Raw genomic sequence first — 26,282 nt, 5'->3', positions numbered from 1 at the left:
CTGAACAGCAAGGATAAAACGAGTCATTGCATCAGGAAGCTGAGGAAATACACGTGTAATGCCTGCCTGTTTAGTCTTCTTCAGCACCTGGAACAGTGTCTGTTCAATAAATACCTACTGAATGAACAAACACGTCCATCAGGAAAGGAAGCTGTCACATTAAATTAGGAGTGCATATCCCTGAGCTTTTCACTAACCTCCGTTTCCTGGATCACTGATCTCCAGCAAATGACAGCAGGAATAAAGGGTTTAAGGAAAGTGTCTGTGCCTGACAGGTATGGCTCAGTAGTGGCGGGTCAACCCATGAACCAGGAGGTCACAGTTCCACTCCTGGTCAGGACACATGCCCAGGGTTGCACGTTCCCCAGTCGGGGCCATGCAGGAGGCAGCCGATGGATGATTCTTCCTCACCATTGCTGTTTCTATCCCTTTCTCCCTCTCCCTTCCTCTCTCTGAAATTAATTACAAAAAAACAAGAACATTAAAATGTTGATGGCTGGGGAAAGTGTCTGCAAGGACAGTTTCCTGTTTTTAATTGGATCTGCCCACAATGTCATGTCTTCTGTGAATTGGGAAAGGGTTTGGTCTGGCTGACCTCAGGGCAGTTTGAGCCTCTTCCAGGAGGAGGGAAATGCATCAGAGAGCTGTAGGACGCCCTGGCCTAACTTTCCAGGCCTGGGCATGGAGGGGAGAGCTTTTTCTCTCTCTTTCGAAAACACTTTTGGAAGAGAGAGCTCGTCCTCCTGTGGGGCAGAGGGGCTGGAGACCACAGCTGGGGGAGGCCATGTCGGGGAGCTGGGGCTGGGCCCTGGGAGTGGCAGGGGTGAAGCTGGTCTGGGGTTGGAAGCCACAGCAGGCCCACCTTCCAGGAGCTTATGAGATGCAAATGATGAAACAATAGGGCCCCTGTCCCCAGGACATCTGGGCCAGAGACTGGGCTTCCGGGAAGCATAGCTCCTTCACCTTGGCCATGGTGAGACTTGGTTGGGGGCAGCCCCAGGTGCACAGGCCTGCCCACCCCTGGGGGCCCAGGACTCTGGGGAGGGAGAGGCGTCCAGCTGCACTGACTACCCCCTTGCCCCCCTCTTTTCAGGACAAGCTCAGGGAGAGCAAGCGCTGGTGAGTACTCAGCTCCTCGCTTTCCTTTAGCTCCTCTTTTGTCTCCACCTCGCCACCCCTTTCCCGGGCACAGCCATCTTGGAGCTGTGCTGGCTATGCCTGAGCCCTCCCCACCCACCTACCTGGTCAGACCATTCCTATACCTCCACCACCCTGTGAGCACGAGGGCTCACCCACTACTGGCTTCCCTTGGGCACCAACTCATCCAGCCACGTACCCAGGGCACTAGCTCTGCTCCCAGATTCTAACCTCTGCTGCCCTGCCCCAAGCTGCCGTCACACAACTCCAGGGGCTCCATCCACTGTCTTGGGTGTGAATGTCTTGGAGTTGTGCAGTGTCTGGCTGATGAAAACTCAAGGGCCCCTTGGGCAGAGTTGACTATAGTCTGATTGCAGGTTGAAGCCACCCCTTTCACCCCTCCAATGTGCAGGTAAGTGACACAGTGGGCAAAAGGGGCTCAGCAGAACAGGGTCCCTTGGGATTTGAGTCTCCCTGAGAGGCCTCTCCCCCACCTGCGGCCATCATAGTCCAGCACCGCTAAGGCACCAGGGCCCAGCCTCCCCGCCACCTGGTCGGGATCAGGAGGCCTTGGGGTGGGGGACTGGCCCAGGGGCAACAGGCAGCTCGCTGGGAGGCGCCCTTGTTTCCAAAATGCCTCTGTCGTCGCCCTGCTGCCCTGTGAAAAGGGCCCCCTGAATGGCCCTTTGAGCTGAGAGGAGCACTGAGACCCACTGTGGAGCTGCAGGTGGCTTATTATATCGGGGAGAGAGAGGGGGTCATTGTGCTGGAATGGGGGTGGGCGGGGGGGATGCGGCCCTCTCATCAGTCTCCCGTCCAGACTCTCCGACTTGGAGAACAGCTGTCCCTCTGCCTGCCCCAGGGCCCTGGAGTCCCAGGGTAAGTCCAGCTGCTGAGCCTGGGGTTGGGGTGGGGGCGGCAGGGGCCACCACTCCCGTGCTCTTCTTCCATCTGCCCTGTGCTCAGCACCCCGTCCCAAAGGCCCAGGAGGAGGAGGAGGAGGAGGAGGAGGAGGAGGATAGCTATGAGCTGCCTCCCTGTGAGGCTCTGCCTGTGAAATTAGCACCTGCCCGCCATCCTGGCACCGTGGAGGAATCTTTGTACCTGGGTGAGGCCTGGGAAGTGGAGGCAGAGAGTACGGGGGGGGGGGGGGGCCGGGCAGGACAGGAGGAGGGTGCCCACAAGGGGAGAAGGCGCAGGCCTGGCCTCCTCCCCATCTGTGTTGGGCAGTGAGAGGAGGCCTCAGCTGGCTGGGGAGAGGGAGAGGGAGAGGAGGAAAAGGAAAGGGAGGGGGAGAGGGAGAGGAAGAGGGACAGGGGGGGAAGGAAGGGGAGGGGAGGGGGAGAGGGTGAAGGAGAGGAGAGGGGGAGAGGGAGGGAGAGGAGGAGAGGGCAGTGTAACCAAGGCAACAGTGGGAAAGCAGGAGGCCTGAGGCCTGACTTGGTCCGCGGGGCCTGGCGTTCCCCATTCTGAGATACCAGCAATCTCAGAGCAAGGGCAGGGGCGCCAGGAGACCCCCCTGCCATCCCACCCACACGCCTCTCCAGGCTGGGCCGGATGGGGGCAGGGAAGCTGGCCACCTTCAGTTGCCATGGAGACGGGGCTGTCGGGAAAGCATGGAGCTGGGAGGGAGGAGGAAATAGAGTCCAGGTGGGGAGGGAGGGAAATGGGAACCTACTTGGGAGAAGCCTAGAGATTCGATGCCGGGTGCCTTTTCCAGACCACTCTGGCCCCCTGGGCCCGTCCAAGTCTCCGCCGCCACAGCAGCCCCAGCCCCAGCCAGCGATGGTGAGGAGCCTCCCCAAGTCCCTCCCGCCCCAGCCGCCCCACCCGCCCCACCCGCCCCAGCCCAGGCTACCATTTCCCAGTGGGCAAATCTAAGAGGCATCTCCTGTGCAAGATTCCCCCACATCTGCACCCCAGAGGCCCCTGAAAAATAAAGTGCATCAGAAGCCCAGGCCCTGTGAGCAGTCGCTTCTCCCACCTGCCTGGCCCTTCCATCCTCCCAGGCAGCACCACCCAGGACTCAGCCGGGAAGGTGGGGGGCGGGGGGCGGGGGGTGGGAGACAAGAGAGGCTCTGTCGCCCCTCCCTGGACCCGGGGCCTGAGGACCCCTCCCTGCCTGGAGAGTGAAGAAACCCCCGCTCAGCTGCCAACCAGCTGCCAGCTCTCGAGATCCTGCTATGGGCTGTGAAAGCTGCCGCTTTCAGCACATACTTTATTGGAATCAAAAGGAAAACAGGGAGAGATTGACAACAAAGAAAGAGCCTCAGCATGGAGGCAAAGGGAAGAGCCCCCCCTTCCCCCCGCCCCCCAGTGCATTATTCACTCGGTGCTGCAGGGTTCTTTCAGCGGCACAGATCTGCATTGCCCCAGCACCCTTGCCCTCCCCATGCCTCGATTTCCCCTCCCACCCCCACCCCACCCACCAGTTCTCCCTCCGCGCTCCTGTGTCCACAGCGGATGGCGGCACTGAGCCTGCGGGAGGCCATGAAGCAGGGCCAGTCCTCTGGGAGGCGAGGTAATGGGGATGTCCTCTCTCTCTCCGGGGGCCTGAGAAGGGCGATCCGGCCCCACAGGGAAGAGCTAGCTGCCTTCCAGTGTCTCATGCTGGCCCTGGTCACTGCACTCCCGCGCTGTCCCTCATTTTCGCCTGCCGACCCGCTAAGGCAGGCAGCTGCGGAGACTGGGTCCCAGACGTGAAATGCTTTGCCTGAACTAAGATCACCCAGAAGCAGAGCCCGCCGTGGTCTCGGGTCGGGTGAGGGGCACCACGGTGGCCTACTCCGCCTGGAGGCCCCTCCCTGGGAGACACAGGAGTGCCAGCCCCCATCAAAGGGCCCCTGGGCCGGCAGTCTCTGATGCTATTCATGGCAGTATTGCCCCCCGCCGTCCAGAGACTTTCCCCTAAGGTCACTGCCCGCAGGCCTGTGACCCCACAGCCTGGACGCCAGGGAGCCAGGGAGGGACCTCCGCCAGCACTTTCTGTCTGAAAGCGGCCCCGGGAGGGGCAGCCTCCTCCTGCCCAAGGTCAGACAGCTGCCCCGAGGCACGTGCTCAGTGGTTGGTAAACCTTCATGACCTTGAGCGGTTCTGATTTTTGGAACAGCCCAATGTTCTTTGGAGCCACGCCTGGCAAATGGGTTGGGAGGTCAAGCCAGGTAACACCTGGGTCGTGAAGCCAGGCACGCGGTGAGGGGGGCTTTGCACCGGGACTGCCGTGCTGGCTCCGAGGACACCCTCAGAGGAGCCCCGAGGCTACCGCACTCTTCCAGCTGCGGTTTCTCTCCATTCCCCTCCCTCCGCTGTGACTGACGGTCCTCTCCTTCCCCCCCAGAGCTGAGCGCACCAGCCCGCGTGGTGAGCAGCCCCTCCATCCCCCACACCCTCGGGTTCTCCCTAGGAAGTTGGCAGGTTGGGGTGGAGTGCCTGGGAGGGCCAGGAAATGTCCCTAAAACCGAGGGAAAGGGCCCAGAGCTGACTCCCCCCCTGTGGGCCACAGTGGTCCTGAGGGAGCTGCTCAGAGCTACTGGGGAGGGCCTTGCCACCGCTCCTCCGGTCACCCCATTCTCTGAGAGCTCGGCCTGTGGGGTGTCCCCTTCCAGGCAACCGAGCAATTGTAATCATTCCAGCCGGCTCCCAGAAAGAGGTTCACCTTGTGAGGGGAACTGAGGAGCCAATAGCCCCCCTCAGCACCCCCCAGTGATGCTCTGCCCGCCCTCGCACTCACGTGTCCGTCACACCCTTGGTCCCACACAGCCCTCTCTGTCTTAGGGGCCAGGCTGTGCGAAGCAGTGGGATGAGGACATCCACCTGGAGTGTGAGCCCAGTTCAGGTGAACACCTCCCTCTCCCCGGATCCCTCCGCTGAGGCCCCAGCTCCTGACTCCATTTTCTGCCCTTGTCTTCTCACCACCCCACCGACACACATTAGCCTTAGACACGCACATGGACACACACGCTTCCACCTTCGGTGCAGGTTGACCCCCACTGTGGCCGCAAGGGAGGGGACCCCGTAGAGCAGCACTGTGTGTGGGCTCCCAGCTGTTGCAGGCTGGTGGGAAGGCTTCCCAGAAAGGCCCGCTGCAGGGAAGCAGCAGGCCCTGCCACTGCCAGCCCCTCCCGGGCCTGCATGGCTTTCCTGGCCTGTTCCCAGCCCAGCAGGGCCTGCCTTCTCTTTCAGTCCCTGCCTGGCCTCAGACTCCCAGCTCCCAAGTCCTGATGCCCCCAGCCCCTCTGCCAAGAACATCATCGGCAGTGCGCAGGTGAGTGCCCCAGGGGGTGTGTGTACGTGTGCCTGTGTGTGTGCACGTGTCTGTGTGTGACTGTGTGTGCACGTGCCTGTGTGTGCACATGTCTGTGTGCAAGTGTGCACCCCAGGGTGTGTGTACATGTGCCTGTGTGTGTGCCTGTGGCTGTGTGTGAACATGTCTGTGTGCATCCCAGGGTGTGTGTACATGTGCCTGTGTGTGTGCCTGTGGCTGTGTGTGAACATGTCTGTGTGCATCCCAGGGTGTGTGTACATGTGCCTGTGCCTGTGCCTGTGTGAGAACATGTCTGTGTGCATGTGTGCACCTGTGTGTACACGTGTGCATGTGTAGATACGTGTGTCTCCGTGTGTACATGTGTGCCTTGTGTGTGCTTGTATGTGTGCGTGCATGCCTGTGTGTGCCTGTGTGTGTGTGCGTGTGCCTGTGTGTGTATGTGAAGAGAGAGAGAGAGAGAGAGGGAGAGAGATGCACCCAGGCTTCCCCAGCCCTGGCCCTGGGATCTCTGGGTTGCCTGGCCTTTCTTTTTGAAGGAAGTGAAGACCCTGAGCTCTGTTTCCCTACTTTCCCCCCCGCAGGCCCTCCATGGCCCCCGAGGAAGCTCAGGGTGTAAGAGGCTGGTGCTCTGGGGGGAAGTGAGCTGGGAGGGAGGGAGTCTCAGGGTGGGACCTCAGGCCCAGAGAAGCCAAGTCTCTTCTGACCAGACCTCCTATGTCCCAGGGAGCAGCGAACGCCACCTCCAAAGGTGAGCACAGGCATCTTCAGTGAGAACCCAGGAGTCCTGCCCCGGCCCATTCCAGCCGCAGCCCTGCACGCCCCACTTTGCTGAGCGGGTCCCAGCAGCTCTGCCCCCAGTTGAGAGCAGGCTCGAGGGGACCCCCTTGGCCATTTTCCAGGGTCTGCATCAGAGCAGGAGGCTCCCAGCGTGTACCTCAAGATCACCCCTCGATGGGAGGTCACGCGTGGCCTGCCTGATGGGTCCTACCAGAGCCCAAGAGAGGAGAGGAGGGGTGACACACTGGGTGCCCTGCTTTGGGCTTCAGCCCTATGCACACACCCCTGCAACCTCCCCCACCCCTGCAGCTGCTCCAAACCTCCCAGCCCAGCCCTGTAATCTGCTCCCAGCAGGAAGGCGTGCCTCTCTTTCCTCTGCAGCCCCCACCGGAAGAACCTCAGCTGCTGCGGAGGTGAGGAGGGGCTGGGAGAGGGCGGGGCGGAGGCCTGCGAGGAGCCCTCCTGGGCCCGCGTCCACCACTGCAAGGAACACGTGTGTGTGGCACCCGGCTGGGTACCGGCACCAGCATATCTTTGTTCAGCTTGCACAGACTCAGACTGGGAAGGCAGCTGTGAGCACAAATCACTCCCCGCGGGGTTCTCTGCTCCCCACCCCCATCCAGTGCCCCAACACACACATCTCTGAGCTTGTGTGTGTGTGTGTGTGTGTGTGTGTGTGTGTGCGCACAGGACGGCAGCCTGCTGGGTCAGCCGTGGTTCTCAGAGAACTGTGACCGTTACGCTGTCGAGAGTGCCTTGCTCCGATGCCAAAAGGTGGGCAACCGCAGAGCCCCCCGGGCCTTCTCAGAAACCCCTCCTGCTCATGGGCTGTGGCTGGCTGAGCAGGCAGGGACTGCAGGGTGAGGGCTGGGGGATGGCCATCGAGGGTCGGGGCTGCCGGTGGACAGCTGGAAGGCGAGGCTGATGGGCGGGTCTCCTCCACAGGACGGGGCCTACACCGTGCGCCCCAGCTCGGGATCTCGTGGCTCCCAGCCCCTCACCCTGGCAGTGCTGCTGCACGGCCGGGTCTTCAACATTCCCATCCGGCGGCTGGATGGTGGGCGCCACTATGCCCTGGGCCGGGAGGGCAGGAACCGCGAGGAGGTGGGTGCTGGAGGCGGCAGGGGCCCAAAGGGCAACAAGGTCACAGCAGAGAAGCACCCTGGCCCAGCCTGGAGTATCTGCCTGGGGAAAACCCACATTCTATATTTTTCTGTAGTGGGTGGAAATGACAATGGCCTGACCTGACAAAGGCAGTGACCCGAACCCCTTCCCAGAGGCCCACCTCCCTCTGGGGGAGGCACTTCCTCCTGCTTGTCTCAGTCTGCACCGGGCCCAGATGGGGTAGGGAACCAGCTGGGAGGAGGCAGGGCTCAGGTAGGCCAGACTCTCACTTGGTGCCCAGCACTTGCAAACTACAGACAGTCACCCGCCACTCGGCTCGCATGCGGGAGGACAGGGGCAGGTCCCCGGAGTTATTGCCATCTGGCCTTGGAAATAGGATTTGGCCAACACATGCCCATGGGTGTAGTCACAGGAACGTTGCGCAAGGCCTGGCACTGGGTAGCAAAATGGCAGTGGAGCCTCATGAGACAAACGGGAAGGAACATGTTTTTAAAAATGTCAACAAGCCCCCTCCCCAGAGGCGGCAGTTCCCTCAGGATGTTTCTCCCAGCATGAGCCCCCAGGGCCTCACTGGTGCCCTGCCTCTCCGTGCAGCGCTTCTCCTCCGTGGCTGCCATGGTCCAGCACTACATGCAGCACCCCCTGCCCCTCGTGGACAGACACAGTGGCAGCTGCCAACTCACCTGTCTGCTCTTCCCCACCAAGCCCTGACACCCAGCGGACGCCCACACCCACCTCTGGCCCCATCAGTTGCTCCTTGCCCCATCCATCTGTCCACTCGGGATGTCTCCCTCTCTCCACGCCCCCCCCCCCGACCCTCCTCATCCCTTGTCCCAGTCTCCGCAGGCCCAGGTGAGAGGCACTGGGAAAGGTTCCCCAGAATCAGAAAGGGTCCCGAGACCCCATGCCATGCTCACCCAGAGCCTGGCCCTGTGCTCTCTGCTGCCTCTCCGAGGCTGGGAGGCAGGGTCAGGCGGGCCCCCAGTCCCAGCCCCCAGGAATGACCGTGTCCAGCCTGTTACTAGGGCCTCCAAGCTGCCCTGGACGAAGGCCTGCTCAGGGAACCTGAGCCTCTTGGGGACAGCCGGGCACTGCTGGGACACAAAGAATCCTCTCTCATGCTTTTGGGGGCTTAACACAGGGCTGGCATCTGGGAAGGACTTGGTTGCCCTGCACTGTTTTGCTCTCAATAAATATTTGTTGAGCCCTAGCTGTTTTGGCTCAGTGGATAGAGCATTGGCCTGTGTCTGGACCAAAGGGTTTGATTCTGGTCAAGGGCACAGGCCCAGGTTGCAGGCTCCATTCCCAGTAGGGGGCGTGCAGGAGGCAGCTAATCAATGATTCTCTCTCATCATTGATGTTTCCATCTCTCTCCCTTCCTCTCTGAAATCAACAAAATTATATTAAAAATAATTATAATAAACATTTGTTGAATAAATTCTTAAATTCTTGAATTTGCTGAGCGAAGCAGAGGTGGCCTCCGTGAGGTTCCGAGGTTCTCAAGTGTCCCAGGGCACGGACGAGGCCTGGGAGCCATAGGGGTGGCCAGCCCCGACTTCTGCACACTGACGGGGCCTTTGCCCTTCGATGGTCTGTGTGGAGGAGGAGGGAGGCCAGCCCCTGGGTGGCTGGTTTTGTTTAGCTTTGTTTGGTGGTCGGAGAGGAAGGGGGCGAGGCTCAGTGTTGTCTCTGCCCCTCCATAAACGATCAGGATGGGGTAAGTACTTGTCCACCACCTGCTTACCCCAGGGAGACAGGCGGACCCAGGGAACCCTGGAACCTGGGCTCGCCAGGCCTCGGAGGAAAAAGCTTGGCTCCGCGGTGGCGCTCGGCAGCCAGGCCCAGCAGGCTGCAGGGCTCGGGGCTCCGGGAAAGGCAGGCGGCGGGGCGGGGGCGCGCGCGCCTGGCGCGGAGCCCGGGAACACCCGGTGCCGGAAGCGCCATGTGACTGTGACTCCGCAGAAACAAAGGGCGCTCAGAGCCGCCCCGCGCTCGGGCTGGCTCATCGGGCCCGCGCCCTCGGCCCACTGCGGCCCGGCCTTGCCTCCCGACCGACACTGGGCGCGGGGGGCGCGGGGCCCCACGAAAGCCAGGGGCCGGGAGCGCGAGAGCCCTGGGGGGCGCGGGCGGGGACGCGCGCAGTGCTAGTGCGAGGCGGGGAGCGAAGGGAAGGGGCGGGTGGGGCGATCTCGGGCCAGGCCCGGCCGCAGGGCGATGAAGGTGCCGCTGTGTTACCTGCGGCTCCTGCAAATACCCTGAGGATTTCTGTGATGGGGTGAAGACAGGCCCGCCCAGTTACCCCAGGGTTAGGAGGTTAAGCGAGGCTTTCCGCCTAACGCGACAGGACTGTCCAGGGCCCGCTGCGCAGTACTCTAGCTCCTCTCTTCCAAATAAGGTGGTGAATTCGGCCCACGAACTGCCACTTTCAAGTCGCAGCAGGGGTGTAGTTTCCTGCCAGGGCACCAGGAAGAGGGGTGGGATGGGGCGGCGGGCACAGGGCGGGAGGGGATTCGCCGCTGGGGGCTGTGCCAGAAGCAGGGTTGATAAGAGACCCCCCAGACAGCCTCCCTCCTTCTGCAGCTTTCTCACCACCGCTGCCCCGGCTCTATAGGTCCTGGTGGGAGTGGCCTCTCTCTACACTTTCCCCAGCCTGACCCAGGCGGGGTGGCCCTCCAGGACCCGTTTGGTCCCAGCTTGGGGACTAACTTGAAGGAATTAGCCTCCATGCCTTCCCTCCTTGGGGAACAAGAGACGGAGCCGTCCAGGCAGTGGGGACAGCGGGGACCCTGAATGCCAAAAAGAGCGTGGTCTGGAGAGTGACAGCCTGGCTCCTGCCTCCTCAGTCTACAGGCCTGCGCTCCGATGTCCCCCTTTCCAGGAAGCCTTCAGGCCCCCCCCCTCCCCCCCTCCAGTCTGGGCGCAGGCACTTCCGACCCGCCCTGGCCATGGCCTTTTCGCTTCCAGGAAAGGACCAGCTACGCCTCCTGCTCCCACTACTCTGTACCCCGGGCCTGGGGAATATAGGAGGTGCCAGATATCTGTGGAGCCACAGAACAGGTCAAGTGTACTCCAGGTTCCTTTAAAGCTGATAGCATTCCTTGATTAGGGTTTTCTTTGTAAGAGAAATGTCAACACCAGTGCGGTCCAGTAGAAGTTTCTGTGATGACGGGAGCATTCTACGTCCACATCCATACAATAGCCACAGACATTATCAAGCACTTGAAATGTGACGAGTGTGACTGAGGAAATGAATTTTTAATAATAATGTCATTAATCTAAATAACCACATATGGTTTGTGCTATCCTATTTTTCCAAGTGTGTTGCCTTCCCAGGTGTGAGGGGGCAGTGGTGGGTGAGAAAGCTGCAGAAGTTGGGGGGGTGGGGGGTAGGTCTGGAGGAGCCTGGGAGGCCTCCCTAATGAGTGTGGGCACAGGGGGGCCATTGAGTCTGAGCAGGGCTGGGTGCGGGGAGAATGGTGTTTTGCGAGGATTGCTCTAGCCGTGAAGTGCTGAAGGGGCTGAGGGCAGCACAGAGGCAGGGAGGACCGTTAGCTACTGCAGACAGTTCTGTGACGCAGGTGAGAGACGACACCCCTTAGTTGGTTTGCCACGCCAGTGTCCCTCCAGACACGTCATTCCCATTTCCTCTCACTCTGCAGGCCAAACTCTAGAAAATTCTAAGCAGGGTCACCAACTGGGGGATCAAGTGTTGGACTTGGTGAAGAAACCCGGAATTACTCAGAGTGGTTACCTGTCTCCATCGGCTGGGAAGGGTTGGTAGGACTGCGAAGAGCCGAGGAAGCGTCTAGCGGGACCGCCGTGAAGCCATGGTTACCTACCCTGGGAAGACCACACCCGCTGGGGCCACTGTGCTCAGCGCAACCCTCTTGCAAGCTTCCATCTTTGGTTTCTAAAGAGGCAGCCTGACCTTGGGAAAAACCTGGGCTCTGGAGTCTAGAGGACCCAAGGTTGAATCTGGCTCAGTCACTCACTGCTCGCCTGAGCTTAACCTCTGTTCTTCGCTTTTAAATGGGGCTAATAATATCTATTTCTTAGGGTTGTTGTGAGAATGAGACAAGATACATATGAGATGTACTTAGTCTAACTCGGAGCCTGACATATAGATAGTGGAGCCAAATGATTCATACCTGATAATAATGCTGACTGCCAATGGGCCAAGCCTGGCTCGGCCAGGGCCCCTCCTGACTTGGGCTTCCCCGACACAGCACACATACACCTGACCGTTAGGTATCACAGGTACTGTGATTGCTGTTTTGTTTGCCCGCCTGGTTTTCCCATTCCCCTCTTCCTGGGAACACCACCCACTTCTCCCACCATTGGACCAGGCATGTGACCTGGTTCTGGCTAGGACCAAAGCAGGGCCAATCAAAGCCTCCTTTGAGGTGGACTGATTAATGAGAGAGAGAGAGAGAGAAAGAGAGAGAGAGAGAGAGAGAGAGAGAGATAGAGAGAGAGAGAGAGAGAGAACCCCCATTTGCAAGTTGAAGCCTGAGTTTGGGCTGCAAATGGCCACCTTCCTTCCTCACCACGTGGACAGAGCCTGTCTGCAGAGGTCAGGCAGAGACCAGGAGGAAGGTAGTCTTGGGGACATTGAGTGCTGCTCCAAGGTCCCAGCTTTTGCCGTCGGACTCCTCCCAGCAGTGCGAGCTAGAAATTTCTTTTTTGGTCTAAACTGGTGGGAGTATGGCCTCTGCTATTTTTAAAGAAGACACCTGCTTGGTACAGGCACTTAAGGCCTTGAAGTTTGGGGCCATTAAAGGAGTTACCTGAAGCACAGTTAGTGGTGGAACCAGAATTCAGACTTGTCTGGCTGGCTCTAAACCCACCATAAGCTGCACCACACATCATTCACGAGTATTTATTGAGTGCGTACTCTGTGCATCTCACTCCTCCTCCACACCTAATGAAGGCTCCCGTTCCTCCCTCCATTCCCACTCTCTAAGGACTCAGGGGATATTCTCCACTGGGATAGGGCCTGGCATACTCACTGTCTTCCCAGAATCAATACTCCCGTGCCAAGGATCTGAGAGGAGCCAGTCACCTGCCTGCCTACCTACCTACCTACCTACCACGGTCTGCTCAACATGAAGTCCTAGCTCTGGCCCAGAGCCCCTGGGCAGAGATCCTGCCTGCACCCCATTGGGAGCAATGATGATCCTGCTGGCCTGATGGCCATTATATTTATGGAGACACTGAGGTCATTTTAAAATTCCTTTTGACAGCCCTGGCCGGTAGCTCAGCTGGTTAGAGCATTGTCCCCCTACCCCAAGAAATGGGTGCCTTCTCCAGTCAGGGCACATACAGAATCAATTAATGAATGCATAGATAAGTGGAACAACAAATCTCTCTCTCTCTTCCTCTTTCTCTCTAAAATCAACCAATCAGTAAAAAATAAAATAAAATAGCTTTTGATCTAAATTCTCCCAGATATTCCTTTCTTTCCTTTGCAAATCTGGTTGAGCAGAAAAAGGGGTGTTGGGAGCAGGACTTTGGGATCATGGTTTCCAAACCTGGTTCTCAGAACAAGCATGGACCATGATGACGCTGTTGCCAGTCCATGACAAAAACAGAAACATACAACCTGAGGAGTGAGTTTTTCCTGAAGCAAAGGACCATTCTTTAAAGGGAAATAAAATTCTTCCTCCTTTTTTGGTATCAATATATACTGTCTTTCAGGTCACTTGATTTTGCTGGGCTTCGTCTTTAAAATGGGGTGGGCCCCAGCCAGTGTTTCTTAATGGTTAGAGCATTGGTTCACTCACACACACACACACACACACACACACACACGCACACCCCACCCAATGGTTGCTGGTTCAATTCCCGATAAAAGAATGTACCTGGGTTGCAAGTTTGATCCCCACCCCTGGTTGGGGCACATGCGGGAGGCAACCAATCAAATGTCTCTCCCACATTGATGTTTCTCTCTCTTTCTTTCCCTTTTCTCCTCCCTTCCACTCTCTAAAACTCAATGGAAAAAATATCCTTGCATGAGGATTAAGAAACAAACAAATAAAATGGCGTGGAGGGCAGGGTGGTGGCCTATAAAACCTCGAGGGCCTTTCCAGTTCCAATATTCCAAGATCCTCAGGGCCCTGGGCCAAGTACACTGCTGCCTGGGGTTGTGTCTCAGCCCGGCCTGCCTCCCCCTCAATCTCTGTCTCCAACCTCCGCCGCCTCCCCCCCCCCCCCCCCCCAGACTCTCTGCTCTGCTCAGTCCCACAAGGCGGCCCTCAGCTGAGCTCCCCTGCGTATTCCTGTGGGACAGCGCCCCATCCATCCGCAGTGTACGCTGGACCAAATGATAACCCAGGAGGAGCGTTTATAAAAGGCAAATGTGGGTTTTGAATTGCCTGATGTTTGTCATGAGATAATGGGTGGACCAAGCCCAGCCTCCAAGCAGGCCTGGAAGTTAGAAGGACAGACATCAGAGACCAGGAACAAAAACACAGAATAAACACCAGCGTGGGGGCTGGGTAGACGGAGATCATCAAAAGGAATGGAAGTTCTGGCCACAGAATGATATAGAATCTTCCGACATCTGAGCTGGGAGCCTGTCCTGTCTCCTCGGTTATAAATGAGGAAATTAAGGCTGAGGAGAGCAGAGGCATCTGTGATGGGGTGGGGGTGATGTACATTTTTTTCTCTAGCACCACCTCAGCTGGGGCTAAGGCAGGGGTGGGCAAACTTTTTGACTCGAGGGCCACAATGGGTTCTTAAACTGGACCGGAGGGCCGGAACAAAAGCATGGATGGAGTGTTTGTGTGAACTAATACATGTTAACACTGCTGCTGGTGAAGGAGCGGAGGGGAGAGCAAGAGAACCCTCCGCTCTTTCGGCTCCGCGGGCCGGATAGAACAGCCGAACGGGCCGTAGTTTGCCCACGGCTGGGCTAAGGCCTGGAGCTGGAAAGAAATTGAGGGGGACTTGGAAACCGAGCCCAGGAGAGACCAGAGCACGAAGCTGGGGCTGACCCAGGGCCCAGGCCCCAGGCCCCCCATGAGCCCTGTGTCCCTGCTCCCCAGCCGCGCACTCTGCTCTGGCCTCTTTTCTGGTCTCCTTTCCTTTGCCCACAGCCCTCAGCTCAGCTCTCAGTATATTACAGACAGGGGCCCCAGTGGGCTTGAGCAGGAGCCTGGCAGGAGAGCGCTGGCCAGAGAGAGAGGAGGGCCGATGGATGCTCTCCAGAGAACGGGAAGTTCACACGCCCTGTGAAGCAGCTGTGGGAAGAGGGGAGATGGAGGGGCTGTCGTTGCGCTTACTCTTAGAACAGATGTCTCTCCCCCACGCGCACACGTTTGCAGCCTAAGGGGATCCAGGGACAGAGGAGGTGCCAGGCAACTCTCATGAATGCTAGCAACCTCAGGGGAGAAAACGGAACCAGGAGTCCGTCTGCTTCCCACTGCACCCTTGGGGCTGGGGTGGCGCTGAGCATTTCTCAGCCAACGCTGCTCCCCTCACGCAGCCTGTAAGCAGCGCTGGGACCTGGAGCCCTGCCTCCGGGGACCTGTCACATGCAACCCGGAGATGGATCAGTAATAAATCAAGCGTGAGATAAAAGGCCTCGGTGGAAGTCGCACTTCCTGCCCATGTCTGCGGCCTCTGCGGCTGTTGGTAGAGGGTCATTTTTAAAGAGGTGAGGTCAGGGGCCAGAGAGGAACCAGCCCCAAAGTCCCCAAATCGGCCTGGAGATACCACCAAATGAGGAAGCTTCCAGCAAGGAGACCTTGGGCAGCTGGACAATGGCCCAGAGCCCTCAGCTGGGTCTGCCCTTGATCACACAGGCTGTTTGCTGCCTGGGAAGCTGGAAGCTGAGGCAGCTGGGTGACCTGGAAATGGGGTGCCCTGGCTTGACTGTTTCGCCTTGACTCCCTCTCCCTGAGAGCAAGAGGCAAGGCCAAGAAGCTCCTGGGAGCCTCCTGCTTAATTCCCAGGGCCTGGGAGCCAGCTCTGCAGCTGATGCAAGGCCAGGGCTGGGTGAGCTCAGCCTGTCTCCAGCATTCAGAGCTTCTTGCGTCGCACTGCACCCTAGAAGACACACCTGTTCCGTCCCCTCTGCCTGGGCCTTCCTGGGTCTCTCGCTCTGTTCCTTCTGGGGGCACAGCAGGGCCGCCTAGGATTCTGAGCGCAGAGGCTGCTCAGGGCTGGGGTGGCACCGAGCATTTCCCAGTCACCCCCTCTCCCCTGCACGCAACCTGTAAGCAGTGCTGGGACCTGGAGCCCTGCTCCCGGGGACCTGTCCAGTGGAAATGGAGGGCCTGGGCACCCCTCAGCTCTCGGGCTCTGTCCATGCAAGTTCGTTTCTTTCTTTTTAAAAAGTATATATTTTTAATTGATTTCAGAGAGGAAGGGAGAGGGAGAGAGAGATAGAAACATCAGTGATGAGAGAGACTTATTGATCGGCTGCCTCCTGTACATCTCACAAGCCTGCAACCTGGGCATGTGCAGGAATCGAACCGTGACCTCCTGGTTCATAGGTCGATGCTCAACCACTGAGCCATGCCGGTCGGGCCTCGTTTCCTCTTTGGGAAGAGGTCAGGCTGTCTCAGCCCATTAGCAAGGTGGGCCTTCCCCACCCGCCCTCACCTCTCACTCTGGGTGCCCAGGCCCAGGGTGGGAACGTCAAGGCCCTACCACCTTCTCGAGGATCTCGAGGCATCGTCGGCTCAGGATGAGGCTCCATTCAGCTTCCACTTACTAGAGTCGGTAATAATAACAACAGCATAACACGGGCAACCTGTGTGCCTCCTTTTACAAAGTGCTTTCAGGGCTAACGAGTACTTCAAGGGATCCTAGTGACAACGCTGTGACATCAGGGGGCCCTGGATGAAGAGCTGCGGCCAGGGAGCTTACCCGGCAGACAGCCTTCCCCCATCCTCATGTCGCCTCAGTCCCTTCCCACGGGCATGCTCTCCCAGGGGCAGGCTTGCTTGCCCTCGGAGACCCACTTTAGACAGAGCAGCTTTCCTTAGGGGAAGGGGGAGAAGGTGGAAAGGCTGGGAGAATAGGATTGTGGATGTGGGGGAGAGGCTCGGGCCGAGTCTGCCTGGGAAGGCCTGGAAACGCTCTGGGGAGCAGAGGGGGTGCGGGGGAGGTTCTCAGAGCACTGGAGTTGCAGCCCCTGGGCCTCAGCTGCTCAGTCAGACAGGCTCCCTGGTCACACCAACCTTGCCTGGCACCAGCGGGGCTGGTCTGGCCCAGGACCAATGGCAGTGGCCATCGCTGGCCTACCTGGGTTGATGGAGGCCTTTCTTGTCATCTCCCCTATCCTCCCTTTCTCCTCAGCCATGCCCGACCCTCTCTGGGTGGCCATGTGTACATCTTCATGGCAGTTCTCATTGCTGATGCAACTTCTGAGAATGGTGAGCTCAGGCTGCCAGGCTCACGGGCAGGTGAGCACACCATGTCCTGTGCTGGAAGGTACAGCCCGTACCAACTGCACCCGCCCCTCCCAGACTCGCTCTCGGCCTGGCAGGGAAGTCACCGGTGGAGCCGGAGGCGAGAAGGGAGGCAGGTGTGCCCTTCTCATTGGAAGGACTCAGAGCTGGGACACGGGGCTCCCGGGACACGCAGGGCCTGGCCTGCAGGGCACTCCGGACCTGTTTGTTGACTCTCCTGTCTATCCTTTCGCCAACCCCTCATGATCAGATAAGCGGGGTCTAAAGGGGAAAACCCAGTGCAAAGCCGGCTCCTGGCTCTGCCTCAGCCTTGAACCAAACCCTAGAGTCACTGCAATCGTTTCTAAGTTTGAAGTCCATTTACGTTCTAGTAGATATTGCAATCACATGATATTTAATTTAAAAAGTATAAAAGAGTATAAGACGGAGAAAAACAAGAGTCCCTCCCACAGGGCTCAGCTGCCCTTTCTCCTCCCCAGAGAAAAGCCTGTTCCCAGCTTCTTGTGTATCTTTCCACAGATAAGCTAGATTAATCATTGGATTTTTGATGATCGGAGCTCTCATAGCCAGGGCACATCTTTTTTGTTGTTGTTAATCCTCACCAAGGATATTTTTCCATTCATTTTTAGAGAGAGTGGAAGGGAGGGGGAGAGACAGAGAGAAACATCCATGTGAGAGAGACACATCGATTGGTTGCCTCCTGCATGCGCCCCCACCGGGCTGGTGATCAAGCCTGCAACCGAGGCAAGTGCCCTTGACCGGAATGGAACCCATGATCATTTCATCCACAGGCCGAAGGTCTACCCACTGAGCCAAACCGGCTAGGGCTGCCAGGGCACGTCTTGCTTAACTTTTCTGCTTGGGGTGAGGAAGGAGAAACTCCCCTGCTTTGAACAGGCCTTGAGAATGGACAGGAGGCAACCAGAGGTAAACGTCCCACAGCAGGCCCACGTGGTTCCCTCCCCCTGCCCCTCCCTCCCCCTGCCCCTGCCCCTCCCTCTCCCTCCCCCTGCCCCTCCCTCTCCCTCCCCCTCCCTCTCCCTCCCCCTGCCCCTCCGCCTGTTATTTCACTGGGTGCTGAGCCCTGAAAAGGACAAACAACAACGGCCTCTTTTCTTAGGGAAGCTGAGGAGCCCAGGTGTTGAGGAAACTCAAGATCACACAACAAGCGGAGGCACCCTGCTCTTCCAATACCATCACCCCACCTCCCTAATGTCTGCCCTTCACCTTCTAAATGACCTTGCATTCTTTTTTTTTTAAATTGATTTAAAAGAGAGGAAGAGAGAGGGACACCACTGATAAGAGATCTGCTGTTTCCTGAACAACACCTGCTGGGGACCAAGCCTGCATCCTGGGCATGTGCCCTAACTGGCAACTGAACCCTGACCTCCTGGTTCATGGGGGTCGACACTCAACCACTGAGTCACACCAGCCGAGCTGACCTTGAGTTCTTTTTTTTTTTATTAAATATATTTTATTGATTTTTTACAGAGAGGAAGGGAGAGGGATAGAGAGATAGAAACATCGATGAGAGAGAAACATCGACCAGCTGCCTCCTGCACACTCCCTACTGGGAATGTGCCCACAACCAAGGTACATGTCCTTGACCGGAATCGAACCTGGGACCCTTGAGTCCCCAGGCTGACGCTCTATCCACTGAGCCAAACTGGTTAGGGCTGACCTTGAGTTCTTAAGTGTCTCTTTGCCACATCTGAACTATGGGCATCTCAAGGGCAGGGTCAAGGATTCTTCTACTGTCACCCCCTCTGAGCTGGGCTCTGAGCCGGGCCCTGTGTAGCCCCTCGGCCGTGGTCAACAATGGCCTGAATCGAGCGACAGAAGCAGAGGGTGCACTGTTCCTCCAGGGGCACCCGAGACCCTGAGGTTCGCTACCTGGACACACACAGGGGCTGACCACCAAGCTCACTGGCCCCCAGGCCTGCGCGTCATTCGTTCTTTTCTTGCACCGTTGGCTCTGTTAATGCCCTTGCTCAGAAGGCCAAGGTTGTTGGTTGGCCCCCTTAGGGGCAAATCATCCTGAGGCGAACATTCTGTTCTTTGCTCATGAACTGTACAGAGTGTTGCAAATTACAACTAAAAGACAAAAAGAGACTGTCCCTCCGTAAAATACCACGTGTGCAGTTCTCTGGCTCAAGAGGGTGATTACTCTGTGATTCCCTCCTCCTCCCTGCCCCCCACACACCCCCACCCCCTCTGTGATCCTTGGAGTTTCTCTGGGGTGAGCCCTGGCCCATCTCCCCCTCTGTCTTTTATGTAAACACTCCCTTCAGCAAAGCAGGTCTCGCTCTAAAGGTCATAGAGTGCCCGGAACGATTAGGTGATCAGAAAACAGGGTAATAAGAAGGGACAGTGGCTTCAGAAGGTATGAGCTGTGCCTGTTTAGAGATTTATTTCAGAGAACAGAAAGTATCTGTCATGGCTGGTTTGTGAATTCAGGCTCAGTTCTAGGGTGGGTGTGAGAACACCATGGGGTGAGGGATCCTGAGAGGGAGGGGCTGGCCGGGCGGCCTGTGGACCAGGGGGGTTTCTGGAAGGAGAACGGGTAGAAGTCAGGGGACTGGGGTCAGAGAGGGGGTTCCTGAATGTGGAGAAGGGGGAAGGAAGGGGGAGGGAAGGGCAAATCTGAGGGGTGGCAGGTCAGGGCTTGCAGAGAGCTCCGCCTGAAAATCAATGTATTCGTAAAAATACCCATTTGCTCCAAAAACTGGTTCCCCTTCCTGCTTCCTCATTCTGCTCAAGGTGTCACCATCCTGATGGGCCACTGTACCTGGTCTGGGGTCAGAATCTCACCTGACTCTCAGCCAGCTCCCCAGGGACCAAAGCTCTTCTGTGGGCTCTCAGACCCCACCTGCCTTCCTGGAACTCCAGCCACAGCCTCCTGTCAAGCCCTGCTCCCCACCACACTCCATCGCCTGGTTCCTCTGAATTTCCACCACAGCTGTCGTGTGAGGTCAAGTCGAGCCTAATTGCGGGTGAGGGACGACAGCTGCCTTAAATTAGATGAAATTGTCTTTCAACCATCGACCATTGCAAACGGTAGCCTTTCTTTAGTATATCGCAATGATACCCTTCCTCCAGAGAAGCTATTGATAAACTAATAATAGAATCACCCATCCGTACCCTGGACTTCGTCTGTTGATAGGACTTGCAACAGCAGCACGAGGCTGGTGAACACATCCTCACTTGGTCTCTGGGGCTCCACTCTTTCTTGGTTCCCCTTCTGTTTCACTAGCTCCTCCTTCTCTTCAACTTTCTGCTGTGTAAACATTGGAGGGTCCCAGGACTCAGTTCTTCTCTTCTCTCAGATTTAAGGTCCATCGCTTCTCTCAGATTTAAGGTCCATCGCTCTATGGGGACAGCTCCCAAGTTTATATCCTAATCCCTGCTCTGTTCCCAGAAATCCAGGCTTGAACTGACTTGATCTGGATGTCTACTAGGCCAGCACCTCTAATTTCTCCCTAAACCTGCTCCTTCTGCAGTCTTTTCTAGTTCAGTAACCAGTGCTCAGACCAAAACAAGTTCAAGGACTCTCCCTTGATGTGTTTCTTTTACTCACACTCCATAATCACTATATATCAGTAAATCCCGTTGCCTCCACCTTCAAACTGTATCTATCTACGACTTCCCTTGCTGCCACTACCCCTGGCCACTGAGTCGACGCAGCTTACCAGGCTCCATGTCGTCTGGCCCACTGCCACCTTCCTGGTTTCATCTCCTCCACTCCCCCTACTGTGCTCCTGCCACACTGGCCCACTTGCTGCTCCCCAGACACCCCGTCTCTTCCTGCCTCGAGGCCTTTGCACAGTTGTCCTCAGGCCCCCAGCTCTCCCCGAGGCACAGAACTGCTCTCTCATTTCCTTCTGGTCTTTGCTCCAATGACACCTTTCCAGTGAGACTTCCCTGGACCACCCTGTTTAAGATAGCAGCCTCATCCACACTGCACACTCCCCATCCTTCGTTGTCTTTAACTTTTTTTCAAACTATAAGAGAAAGTTTATTTGGAAAGTCCCAGAGGTAGAAGTGAGCTGTGGAAGAAATGGGCTCAGGAAACAAGTTGCAGAGGCAAAAGAAGGGCCCTTGGAGCTTAGGAGAAAGAGAGCGAGGCAGGGAAAACACGCCTGGGGGAGGGGTGGGGGGAGGGGCGGGAGTGCTCCATGGAGGGAGTGCGCATTGCATTTTGCTGTTATTAATCCTCAGGGAGGATATTTTTCCCATTGATTATTAGAGAGAGTGGAAGGGAGCGAGGGATGGGGAGAGAGAAAAACATCAGTGTGAGAGAGACACGTCAATTGGTTGCCTTCCTCACACACCCCAACTGGCAACCCAGGTATGTGCCCTTGACCAAGTGTCAAACCCATGACCCTTTGGTGCGTGGGCCACACTCTAATCACTGAACAACACCAGCCAGGGCTCAATACATTTTTTTTTAATATATATTTTATTGATTTTTCACAGAGAGGAAGAGAGAGAGAGAGTTAGAAATATCGATGAGAGAGAAACATAGATCAGCTGCCTCCTGCACATCCCCCACTGGGGAAGTGCCCACAACCCAGGTACATGCCCTTGACCGGACTCGAACCCGGGACCTTTCAGTCCACAGGCTGACGCTCTATCCACTGAGCCAAACCGGTTTCGGCACAATACACTTTTTTATAGCACTTTGATAACACACCCTGGCAAGGCATGCATGCATGTGTGTGTGTGTGTGTGTGTGTGTACACACACATATAAAATATTTCTTGGTTGTTTATTATCTACTTTTCCCCTCTAGAATATAAAACTCTGTGAGGGTGGAGACGTTGTCTGAACTGTGTACTGCTAGTCACCAGCATCTAGAACAGTGCCAGGCACATAGTTCCATAGTTATTAAAGTCATTGAATGAGTGAAGCTTAAAGAAGCTGTTAGTTCCCCACGGCCACACAACTAGCAAACGTAGAAACTCAGAGGGTTCATTAATGTTCCCAAGGTCACAGAGTGGGAGGAAGAACTGGGATTCAAGTCCAGGTCTGAATCACTCACTGTCTGTAACTACTGTGCCTTCCACCCCTGGATCTCTGAGGGCCAAACATCTGGATTCAGCCAACCACCACTTCCTGACCAGTCCCCTACCCTTCAGCCTCTGCCTAGCTTCCATCCATTCTCTAGAAAGCACAGTAATTGCAGCATCATCGATGTTCAGCCTAGAAAATAGGAAAATATTTTTAAAAGCAGGTAAAACAACAATTGCCCAGAATCCAGAGATCACTGTGGTTACTATGTTGTTATTTTATTCCAGTCTTTTCTATGACATTTGTGCATAACAGAGTCATCATAATCTGGGCTACTAGTCACAAATCCTTGGTTCTAACTAATCCCAACATACCCGGAACATGTAAGATTATTAGATTTTCTGAACTGTAGGTGGGAATGTGTAACTGGCTAAGGCCAGTGGTCGGCAAACTGCGGCTCGCGAGCCACGTGCGGCTCTTTGGCCCCTTGAGTGTGGCTCTTCCACAAAATACTGACTTCTGCGCATGGGCCACGAAGTTTCAATCGCACTGTACGTGTGCGCCCGCACGTGGTATTTTGTGGGAGAGCCGCACTCAAGGGGCCAAAGAGCCGCATGTGGCTCGCGAGCCGCAGTTTGCCGACCACTGGCCTAGGCCTTTCTGGAAGGCAACTTGACAATTAATATAAAACACCTGGGAAATATACAGCTCCTTGATCCAGTGATTCTTCTAGAAATCTCTGTCAAAGAAATAATTAAGGGTGTAAGCAAAGTGTTTACATTAGCAAAAACTTAGAAATGACCTATTGTCTGTCAGTTAAGAATCTGTCAAGTAAAGTCATGTAATGGAATTTCCTTCAGCCATTAACACCCACTGCAGTCATTTTAGGGTACATTTTTAGTAGCTATGTGAATAAGTGAATTTTCATTTTATTATTGAATAAACAGTTTTGCTTAAGTTTTTGAACGGTATGGAAATTTAAGTTAAATGATTATGCATGCTGTAAAAGCTCTTGCTAATAAAAGAAAATTTCAGCTTAAGTTACAGTTTTTCTAAATTTTTTATAAATATACCTCTTCAAAGATAGAGACTGTGCTATGCTGCATACATACCTTCTGCAAGGAATTACTTCACTTTTCAAATCAACTCCACACAGGTAGTGCATCTATAGCCATATACTTATAATCTGCACTGTACATTGCATTTTCAAGTATTGAATTGGTTTATTTTTACTAAAGCCAATTATATTGGTAATATAACTGAACTAGAGTATACTATTGTAGTATATAGAGGACTTAAATAATTATACTCTTAAGGCAAAGAACAAATTAATGAAGTACATTACAAATATATTTGTGAAATTATGATACCTTGAAATAGCAATAGACTAATACCTTGAAAGTCTAATAATCCAAAAAAATCTAATAATCTTACATGTTCCAAGTCTGATCTATATTATACAAATTTGAAGCATGCAAAAAATTGTCAAGAAGAAAAGTAAAAAACAAAAATAAATTTGATCCCAACTCTACCACTCAGAGATAATTCACTGTTGACATTTAGGGACAATCAATTCCAGATGTTTCTACATGCAAATATACAGATAAGAATGAGAATGAAAAAAAGTGTGTGCTTGTGTGTGTAGGTGAGAAAAAGAAATCGTTTTACAGAGAATGGAAATACCTACAAATAGCATTACTAAAAATCGGATCATACTTTTTTTCTAAACAAAAGCATGACATTTATCAAAAAGAAAAACTTGAAGAAATTCTTGAATTTTGAAAATAGTTCTTGATGCCAAGAAATACAGCTTCCTAAAAATAGTCCTTTCAAATAAAAAAAAAGGACATCATTAAAAAGTTTGAGTCATGTTTTAAAACAAAATGTTTCAACTTTATTGTTTATTATTTATTTATTAATATATTTTTATTGATTTCAGAGAGGAAGGGAAAGGGAGAGAAAGATGGCTTCATCAGTAATGAGAGAGAATTATTGATTGGCTGCTTCCTGCATGCCCCCTACTGGGGATGTGCCCTTGACCAGAATCAAACCTGGAACCCTTCAGTTTGCAGGCCAATGCTCTATCCACTGAGCCAAAACAGCTAGGGCTAGACAATGTCTATTAACTTCCAGCCAAGAAACATGAGGAAATTACATACATTTTCTTGAATTTCCTCTCCCCTTGGCTAGCTGGTGTGGCTCAGTGGTTGATCATCGACCCATGAACCAAGAGGTCCCTGGTTGGATTCCTGGTTAGGGCACAAGCCCCTGTGGGGGTGTGCAGGAGGCAGCTGGTTGCTATTTCTTTCTTATTGATGTTTCTCTCTCATCTCTCTATCTCTCTCCCTTCTCTCTCTCTCTAAAAAAAATAACACATTAAAAAAAATCCTTTCCACTTGCATCCTCCTTCTAATTTTATTGGTTGTATTATTCTGACATAGGAAAGGTTAATAATATTTATATTTCATTATTTTACGACAACTCCCACAATTGTCTAGTCCCACAATTGTTTTTTAAATGGATCTGGTGTTTTTACCATGACTTCATTTCTATTTTTGGAGCCATTCCTTTATTGATGGAATGTTGTCATCAAATAGTGTTTTGTGGTTTTTTAAATCCTCACCCTGGGTGAATTTTGGAGAGGAACCAAGATGGTGGCATAGGTAAACACCGGAGAATGCTGCCTTGCACAACCACTTCAAAAATACAACTAAAAGACGGAACGGACATCACCCAGAACCACAGGAAAGCTGGCTGAGGGGAAATTCTTCAACTAGAAAGAAAGAGAACAGCATACCGAGACTCAGAGGAGGTGCAGTGTGGAAAATACAAAGGTGCGGAGGTACGCGCGGAGCAGGCTGGTGGCTGAGGGTGCGGTTGTCTGTTTCAATCAGGAGGGAGTCTCAGGCTCTGGGCTCCAGATCCGGGCGAGTCTCTAGGGACCCAGACTCAAACGGGAGAAGTGGGACTGTCTGGCATCGGTCGAAACGCGAGGGCAGCTTTCTCTCCGAGGTTTGCAGTGGTTGCTGGGACTCTGAGAGGCAGAGCCTCTGGGGACGGGACTGAGAGCAGCCATAACTGCTCCCTCCACCCGCCCTGTTTGATCCCGTGCGACCCGCCCTGCCCAAGCCCTGCACAGAGCCATTTGCCAGATAGCCTCAGGCAAAGGCTAGATTAGCACCTCCCCAGAGGACAGAAGTTTTCCCACTGCAGACACAGCTGACTCTCACAGCCAGTTGGCCTGGAGGTCAAATCCCCCCAGTATCAACTACAACAATCAAGGCTTAACTACAACAAGACTGCGCACAAAGACCACTAGGGGGTGCACCAAGAAAGCATAAAAAAATTGCGGAGACAAAAAAACAGGACAAAATTGTCAATGGAAGATATAGAGTTCAGAACCACACTTTTAAGGTCTCTCGAGAACTGTCTAGAAGCCGCCGATAAACTTAATGAGATCTACAAGAAATCTAATGAGACCCTCGATGTTATGATAAAGAACCAACTAGAAATTAAGTATACACTGACTGAAATAAATAATACTATACAGACTCCCAACAGCAGACCAGAGGAGCGCAAGAATCAAGTCAAAGATTTGAAATGCGAAGAAGCAAAAAACACCCAACCGGAAAAGCAAAATGAAAAAAGAATCCAAAAATACGAAGATAGTGTAAGGAGCCTCTGGGACAGCTTCAAGCGTACCAACATCAGAATTATAGGGGTGCCAGAAGATGAGAGAGAGCAAGATATTGAAAACCTATTTGAAGAAATAATGACAGAAAACTTCCCCTACCTGGTGAAAGAAATAGACTTACAAGTCCAGGAAGCGCAGAGAACCCCAAACAAAAGGAATCCAAAGAGGACCACACCAAGACACATCATAATTAAAATGCCAAGAGCAAAAGACAAAGAGAGAATCTTAAAAGCAGCAAGACAAAGAAACTCAGTTACCTACAAGGAAATACCCATACGACTGTCAGCTGATTTCTCAACAGAAACTTTGCAGGCCAGAAGGGAGTGGCAAGAAATATTCAAAGTGATGAATGCCAAGAACCTACAACCAAGATTACTTTATCCAGCAAAGCTATCATTCAGAATTGAAGGTCAAATAAAGAGCTTCACAGATAAGGAAAAGCTAAAGGAGTTCATCACCACCAAACCAGTATTATATGAAATGCCGAAAGGTACCCTTTAAGAAGAGGAAGAAGAAGAAAAAGGTAAAGATACAAATTATGAACAACAAATATGCATCTATCGTCAAATGAATCTAAGAATCAAGTGAATAAATAATCTGATGAACAGAATGAACTGTTGATTATAATAGAATCAGGGACATAGAGAGGGAATGGACTGATTATTCTTGGGGGGGGAAGGGTGTGTGGGAGATGTGGGAAGAGACTGGACAAAAATCGTGCACCTATGGATGAGGACAGTGGGTGGGGAGTGAGGGCGGAGGGTGGGGTGGGAACTGGAAGGAGGGGAGTTATGGGGGGGGGGAAAAGAGGAACAAATGTAATAATCTGAACAATAAAGAGTTAATAAAAAAATGG

The 26,282-nt window shown here is 54.2% G+C and overlaps 1 protein-coding gene across 1 annotated transcript; it reads left to right on the top strand.

Moving 5' to 3' along the window:
* Positions 1 to 784: 784 nt before the first annotated feature.
* SH2D6 (SH2 domain containing 6) lies at positions 785 to 8,691 on the top strand (the record flags this gene model as incomplete). The annotated part of the gene is made up of 14 exons (XM_081101533.1): positions 785 to 839; positions 1,094 to 1,119; positions 2,104 to 2,245; positions 2,858 to 2,925; positions 3,598 to 3,658; positions 4,475 to 4,497; positions 4,912 to 4,972; positions 5,320 to 5,401; positions 5,983 to 6,013; positions 6,056 to 6,149; positions 6,533 to 6,591; positions 6,869 to 6,952; positions 7,124 to 7,282; positions 7,898 to 8,691. The coding sequence occupies 14 exons, from the start codon at positions 785 to 787 to the stop codon at positions 8,012 to 8,014; spliced, it is 1,062 nt and encodes a 353-aa protein (XP_080957659.1). The 3' UTR covers positions 8,015 to 8,691.
* Between the last annotated feature and the right edge of the window lie 17,591 nt (positions 8,692 to 26,282).

This window comes from Myotis nattereri (assembly GCF_964212035.1).
Source record: "Myotis nattereri genome assembly, chromosome: 10".
Lineage (NCBI taxonomy): Eukaryota > Metazoa > Chordata > Mammalia > Chiroptera > Vespertilionidae > Myotis > Myotis nattereri.
The sequence above is the reverse complement of the archived record's forward strand: the minus strand, read 5'-3'. Positions and strand labels throughout refer to the sequence as shown.